The following is a 7,333-nucleotide window of genomic DNA, read 5'->3' on the forward strand; positions in this document are numbered from 1 at the left end:
TGCGACAGGCACCCGGGAAGGGGCTCGAAGTGGTCGCAGTTATTAACAACGATGGTAGTAGCACATGGTACTTGCCGGCAGTGAAGGGACGCTTCACCATCTCCAGGGACAACGGGCAGAGCCTGCTCTTCCTACTGATGAATGACCTCAAGGCTGAAGACACCGGCACCTACTACTGCGTGAAAAGTGCTGGTGGTTACGGTGTTGGTGCTGAAGATATTGCTGGTCCTGGTGCTCCTGGTGACCTTGGTGCTGGTGTTGGTGGTGTTAATACTGTCAGCCATCAACACCACCAGCATTATCACCACAACCACTACAAGCACCTTTCGCGCAGTAGTAGGTGGCGGTGTCTTCGGCCTTGAGGCTGTTCATCTGCAGGGTGAGCGTGCTCTGCCCGTTGTTTTTGGAGATGGTGAAGCGTCCCTTCACCGCCGACGCGTAGTATGTGGGACTACCATCGTTCTCAATACCCGCGACAAACTCGAGCCCCTTCCCGGGTGCCTGTCGCACCCACATCATGGCGTAGCTACTGAGGGAGAAGCCGGAGATGTTTGGGACTATCCAAGGACTGCTGTGAGATCTGAAGAGAGGAGATGTGGTGCCAGACGGCCACACGGCAGCAGAGGCTGGTGGAGGGAAGGGAGATGTGGAGGAGCTGAGTGACAGGAAGCACAGTGCTCGGGTTCTCTGAGTGTGAAGGGGGCCTCGTGAGTCCTGGGGGGTCCCTGACCCTGGTCTGCAAGGGCTCCGGCTTCACCTTCAGCAGCAACGACATGTATTGGGTGCGACAGGCACTTGGGAAGGGGCTCGAGTGGGTCTCGGGTATTACCAGTAGTGGTAGTTACACAAGCTACGCGTCGGCGGTGAAGGGACGCTTCACCATCTCCAGGAACAACGGGCAGAGCACGCTCACCCTGCAGATGAACAGCCTCAAGGCCGAAGACACCGCCACCTACTACTGCGCGAAAGAAGCTGGTAGTGGTGGTTGGGGTTATGGTGAAGGTATTGCTGGTGCTGCTGGTGCTGGAGCTGCTCGTGGCACTGGTTGTGGTACTGGTCATGCTGATGGTGTTGGTGATGGGCTTTGTGATGTTTATGACGGCGCTGGTGATGCTAATACTGTCAGCCATACTAATACTGCCTAATACTACTAATACTACTAATACTACTAATACATAGCAAATACTGCCCAAGGACTTTTCAACAAAACACCTAATTATGTGGGGCAAAAGAAGTCATGAAAGGCTAAAACATAAAAATTACAAGGTTTAGAACACATTTAATGCACAAAGCGTGCTCTGCCCATTGTTCCTGGAGATGGTGAAGCGTCCCTTCACCGCCGACGCGTAGAATGTGCTACTACCACCGCTGCTAATACCCGCGACTGCTTCGAGCCCCTTCCCGGCTGCCTGTTGCACCCAGTCCATGCCGTAGCTGCTGAAGGTTCAGCAAATGATTTGGGGTGGAATGCCAGGGATCTGGGTGATCAAGATGAGCGATGTGACCAGCACCACCACCACCAAAACCACCATCACCACCACAATCAATGCCAAGACCGTCAACATCACCAAGACCATTTTTAAAGTCACCACCACCATCAATGTAACCAGCACCAGGAGCACCAGCAATGTCACTACCAGCAGCTGTAGTATAACTACTAGCACTTTTCGCGCAGTAGTAGGTGGCGGTGTCTTCGGCCTTGAGGCTGTTCATCTGCAGGGTGAGCGTGCTCTGCCCGTTGTTCCTGGAGATGGTGAAGCGTCCCTTCACCGCCGACGCGTAGCTTGTGTAACTACCACTACCGGTAATACCCGCGACCCACTCGAGCCCCTTCCCAGGTGCCTGTCGCACCCAGTCCATGGCGTAGCTGCTGAAGGTGTATCCGGAGGCCTTGCAGACCAGGGTCAGGGACCCCCCGGGACTCACGAGGCCCCCTCCGGACTCATCCAAGGTGGCGGCCGCCCGCAGCCCTGGGGAGGAAGGACAGAGAGCGGTGGGCTCAGCCGCACGGCACGGGCCCCCGCACGGCCGTGGGGAGCCGGGGCCGCCGGCAGCCTCCGCGGGACCGGGCCCTACCTGGGACGGCGGCCAGGAGGAGGAGGAGGGCAAAGGCGTGAGGCCGAGGACTCATGGTGGGGAAGGGAAGGGGTGCTGGGTGCTGTTGGAATGCTGTTGATGGGCGTTTTTGAAGGTTCCAGGAGTGGGCGTTCATTGCGTTTTCTCCTTGGGGTATTTCATTGCATTCCTTACCACGCACTCATTAATTGCACGCACTCAATTATTCCATGGTTGATTCTTGACTGGTACTCATTGCGGTTCTTCGGTGAACACAAGGAACTCAACAAAGTTGATTTTTGGGGCATTTTCCACCATATTCTAATTAATTGTGCCTCTGGAATTATTTCATTTTGATCTTTGACTAGCATTTGTTTCATTTCTTCATTATTCTGTTTAATTCTTTACTCCGCACTAATTCATGGGGTGCTTTGAGTTATTTCATCTTGATCCCTGATCACTTATAACATGGAAATATTTAATGGGATGGGTTATTTGATATTAATGCTGAGTAATTTAATTGCAATTTCCTCTAAAATGGACTCAGAAAACAGAAAGCAGCCATGTTTTGGGGCTGCTCCAGCTGCTGAGGTTTCAGGCCGTACCAAAATAACTCGTTTTTCTGCCCAGAAATAGCCCCCGCACAAACATCTGGCTGGCTGCGCTTGGCTGGGCAGCGCTGCAGGTCTCAGCAAAAACTTCTCAAATTGGGGATTTTTATATAAAAAGTGTAAAGGCATTCCCACCTTTTGGACTCAGATTACCCCAAAGTATTAAAAATATGCTAGTATTCTGGAAAAAAAGAGGAAAAAGGAGGAAAAAATACCTGCGATATGTGTGACAATGGGCAGGATAATAATCAACACCCCAATTTCATTCAAACTGGTGTTAAAAAGTAGGAAATGTGTATTATTTGCGTTGAAAAATATCCATAAATGGCAAAGAATCCCCATCGTGGGCCACAATGCCCCTGAAAATGAGCCAGATGCTCATGTTTGGGACAAAGAGGGAATCTAGAGCCAAACACCTCTGTATTTGGGGCAAAAATACCCATGAAAGGGCAAAAGCATGACCATACTGAGGTCAAGAGTAAGCATAAGAGGCAACGCGTTCTTCTATTTGGGAGAAGGATGGCCAAAAATAGGAATGTAATTTATTTTTTGGAACAAAATGTTGTGATACTGGGGGTAACACAGAGCTCGCTGCAGTGCATGGGTAGTCCCAAACATCTCCGGCTTCCCCTTCAGCAGCTACCTCATGGCATGGGTGCGACAGGCGCCCGGGAAGGGGCTCGAGTGGGTCGCGGGTATTAGCAAGGATGGGAGTAACCCATGGTACGCGCCGGCGGTGAAGGGACGCTTCACCATCTCCAGGAACAACGGGCAGAGCAGGGCCACCCTGCAGATGAACAGCCTCAAGGCCGAAGACACCGCCACCTACTACTGCACGAGAAGTTATTCTTGCGGTGGTTGTACTGCTATTGATTGGATTGATGGTGCTGCTGGTGCTGCTGGTGCTGCTGGTGCAGGAATTTTGGGCTTAATTTAGTACCTTGGGGTCAATGGAAGGAGTTGGGTTCAGCAAATGATTTGGGGTGGAATGCCAGGGATTTGGGTGATCAAGATGACCAATGTGACCAGCACCACCACAACCACCACCACCACAATCAATGCCAAGACCGTCAACATCACCAAGACCATTTTTAATGTCACTACCAGCATCAATGTAACCAGCACCAGGAGCACCAGCAATGTCACTACCAGCAGCTGTAATATAACCACTAGGACCTCTCGCGCAGTAGTAGGTGGCGGTGTCTTCGGCCTTGAGGCTGTTCATCTGCAGGGTGACCGTGCTCTGCCCGTCGTTCTTGGAGATGGTGAAGCGTCCCTTCACCGCCGGCGCGTACTCTGTGTAACCACCACTATCGGTAATACCCGCGACGAACTCGAGCCCCTTCCCAGGTGCCTGTCGCACCCAGTTCATGCCGTAGCTGCTGAAGGTGAAGCCGGAGCCCTTGCAGACCAGGGTCAAGGATCCCTCAGGCTGAGCCCACCGCTCTCTGTCCTTCCTCCCCAGGGCTGCGGGCGGCCGCCACCTTGGATGAGTCCGGAGGGGGCCTCGTGAGTCCCGGGGGGTCCCTGACCCTGGTCTGCAAGGGCTCCGGCTTCACCTTCAGCAGCAAAGACATGGGATGGATGCGACAGGCACCCGGGAAGGGGCTCGAATACGTTGCGAGTATTTACAGCAGTGGTAGTTACACAGAGTACGCGCCGGCGGTGAAGGGACGCTTCACCCTCTCCAGGAACAACGGGCAGAGCACGGCCACCCTGCAGATGAACAGCCTCAAGGCCGAAGACACCGCCACCTACTACTGCGCGAAAGGTTATAGTAGTTATGCTGGTGCTGCTTATGGTATTGGTGTTGCACGTGGTGCTGGTGTTGGTACCACGCAGAACACACGGAAGGGCCTTGGACATGCATTTTGGGGTCTCCTCCACCATCACCCTTCCATTTGGTGGTGTTTTCATGACCACCCTTCATCCCTTGGCCAACCTCCATCACCCTCTGCCCATGCAGCCCCTCCATCAGGGGGTTCTCCAGCAGGCCCCTGGCCATGCGGTGGTCCAGACCTTGCAGAAACCCAAGGGGGACATCAGTCAAACAACGCCCTGAGGGTTTCATGCGTGAAAAGGCTCAGAAGTGATGACCCCAGAGGCCAGTGCTGCGTGAGAAGAGCTGCGGGTGGACAACCTGATGGTGGCCGGGGTGGGTTGTGTCGGGGCCTTTCCCTGGGCCATGAGCAATGTCAGCAGCACCAGCAGCACGATCAGTTCCAGCAGCATAACTCCAAGCACCACTACCAGCTTGTTTCGCGCAGTAGTAGGTGGCGGTGTCTTCGGCCTTGAGGCTGTTCATCTGCAGGGTGAGCGTGCTCTGCCCGTTGTTCCTGGAGAGGGTGAAGCGTCCCTTCACCGCCGACGCGTAGCCTGTGTAACTACCACCAGGGTTAATTTGTGCGACGAACTCAAACCCCTTCCCGGGTGCCTGTCGCACCCACCACATGTAGTAGCTGCTGAAGGTGAAGCCGGAGCCCTTGCAGACCAGGGTCAGGGACCCCCCGGGACTCACGAGGCCCCCTCCGGACTCATCCAAGGTGGCGGCCGCCCGCAGCCCTGGGGAGGAAGGACAGAGAGCGGTGGGCTCAGCCGCACGGCACGGGCCCCCGCACGGCCGTGGGGAGCCGGGGCCGCCGGCAGCCTCCGCGGGACCGGTCCCTACCTGGGACGGCGGCCAGGAGGAGGAAGAGGGCGAAGGCGTGAGGCTGAGGATTCATAGTGGGGATTGAAGCGCTGCTGGGTGCTGTGGGGACACTGAGGACGGGCGTATTTGAAGGCGCCCAAGGGGGCATTAATTGGATTAACCCTCCTTGGGTTATTTCATTGCACTGAGGTATTTTGTAATAAGTCAACGAAGTCCAGCGCTCTCTGTCCTTCCTCCCCAGGGCTGCGGGCGGCCGAGACCTTGGATGAGTCTGGAGGGGGCCTCGTGAGTCCCGGGGGGTCCCTGACCCTGGTCTTCAAGGCCTCCGGCTTTGACTTCAGCAGCAAGGGCATGGGATGGATGCGACAGGCACCCGGGAAGGGGCTCGAAGTGGTCGCAGTTATTAACAACGATGGTAGTAGCACATGGTACTTGCCGGCGGTGAAGGGACGCTTCACCATCTCCAGGGACAACGGGCAGAGCGTGTTCTTCCTACTGATGAGTGACCTCAAGGCCGAAGACACCGCCACCTACTACTGCGCGAAAAGTGCTGATGGTTCTGGTGTTGGTGTTGACGATATTGGTGTTGCTGGTGCTCCTGGAGATCTTGGTGCTGGTGCTGGTGATGTTAATGCTGTCAGCCATCAACACCACCAGCACTACCACCATAACAACCACTACCAGCTTCTTTCGCGCAGTAGTAGGTGGCGGTGTCTTCGGCCTTGAGGCTGTTCATCTGCAGGGTGGCCGTGCTCTGCCCGTTGTTCTTGGAGATGGTGAAGCGTCCCTTCACCGCCGGCGCGTACCATGGGCTACTACCACTGCTGTAAATAGTCGCGACCCACTCGAGGCCCTTCCCGGGTGCCTGTCGCATCCATCCCATGCCGTAGCTGCTGAAGGTGAAGCCGGAGCCCTTGCAGATCAGGGTTAGGGACTATTGAGGCTGAGCCCACCGCTCTCTGTCCTTCCTCCCCAGGGCTGCGGGCGGCCGAGACCTTGGATGAGTCCGGAGGGGGCCTCGTGAGTCCTGGGGGGTCCCTGACCCTGGTCTGCAAGGGCTCCGGCTTCACCTTCAGCAGCTACACCATGTTTTGGGTGCGACAGGCACCCGGGAAGGGGCTCGAGTTCGTCGCTACTATTTGGAGTGATGGGAACACATGGTACTTGCCGGCGGTGCAGGGACGCTTCACCATCTCCAGGGACAACGGGCAGAGCCTGCTCTTCCTACTGATGAATGACCTCAAGGCTGAAGACACCGGCACCTACTACTGCGCGAAAAGTGCTGATGGTTACGGTGTTGGTGCTGACGATATTGCTGGTCCTGGTGCTCCTGGTGACCTTGGTGCTGGTGTTGGTGGTGTTAATCCTGTCAGCCATCAACACCACCAGCATTATCACCACAACCACTACAAGCACCTTTCGCGCAGTAGTAGGTGGCGGTGTCTTCGGCCTTGAGGCTGTTCATCTGCAGGGTGAGCGTGCTCTGCCCGTTGTTCCTGGAGATGGTGAAGCGTCCCTTCACCGCCGGCGCGTAGTATGTGCTACTACCACTACTGGTAATACCCGCGACCCACTCGAGCCCCTTCCCGGGTGCCTGTCGCATCCATCCCATGCCGTAGCTGCTAAAGGTGAAGCCGGAGGCCTTGCAGACCAGGGTCAGGGACCCCCCGGGACTCACGAGGCCCCCTCCGGACTCATCCAAGGTCTCGGCCGCCCGCAGCCCTGGGGAGGAAGGACAGAGAGCGGTGGGCTCAGCCGCACGGCACGGGCCCCCGCACGGCCGTGGGGAGCCGGGGCCGCCGGCAGCCTCCGCGGGACTGGGCCCTACCTGGGACGGCGGCCAGGAGGAGGAGGAGGGCGAAGGCGTGAGGCCGAGGACTCATGGTGGGGAAGGGAAGGGGTGCTGGGTGCTGTGGGGACGCTGCGTATTTGAAGGCGCCTGGAGGGGGCATTCATTGGGTTATTGGGCATTCATCTCCTTGGGTTATTTCATTGCACTGAGGTATTTTGTTATAAC

At 56.2% G+C, this 7,333-nt stretch overlaps 1 protein-coding gene and 2 gene segments (V, D, J or C); all 3 read right to left on the reverse strand.

Moving 5' to 3' along the window:
- Window positions 1-1,371: 1,371 nt before the first annotated feature.
- LOC137846576 (uncharacterized) lies at window positions 1,372-2,227 on the reverse strand. The gene is made up of 2 exons (XM_068664577.1): window positions 2,077-2,227; window positions 1,372-1,970 (listed from the first exon to the last, which is right to left on the reverse strand). The coding sequence occupies exons 1-2, from the start codon at window positions 2,210-2,212 to the stop codon at window positions 1,372-1,374; spliced, it is 735 nt and encodes a 244-aa protein (XP_068520678.1). The 5' UTR covers window positions 2,213-2,227.
- Window positions 2,228-4,734: 2,507 nt separating this feature from the next.
- Window positions 4,735-5,423, reverse strand: LOC137846544 (Ig heavy chain V region 6.96-like). The segment is given in 2 exon segments: window positions 4,735-5,228; window positions 5,335-5,423. Coding segments are annotated over 2 exon segments (534 nt in total).
- A 1,244-nt stretch (window positions 5,424-6,667) lies between these two features.
- LOC137846551 (immunoglobulin heavy variable 3-23-like) lies at window positions 6,668-7,234 on the reverse strand. The segment is given in 2 exon segments: window positions 6,668-7,038; window positions 7,145-7,234. Coding segments are annotated over 2 exon segments (408 nt in total).
- Window positions 7,235-7,333: the final 99 nt, after the last annotated feature.

Source organism: Anas acuta, chromosome 33 (assembly GCF_963932015.1).
Source record: "Anas acuta chromosome 33, bAnaAcu1.1, whole genome shotgun sequence".
NCBI lineage: Eukaryota > Metazoa > Chordata > Aves > Anseriformes > Anatidae > Anas > Anas acuta.

What these genes read in the sequence shown, in the direction of transcription:
- LOC137846576 (XM_068664577.1), bottom strand. Translation starts at nt 2,212, where the DNA reads ATGAACGCCCACTCCTGGAACCTTCAAAAACGCCCATCAACAGCATTC. An exon ending in CCTCCTGGCCGCCGTCCCAG is followed by an intron (nt 1,971 to 2,076) that starts GTAGGGCCCGGT and finishes CTTCCTCCCCAG; the next exon opens with GGCTGCGGGCGGCCGCCACC.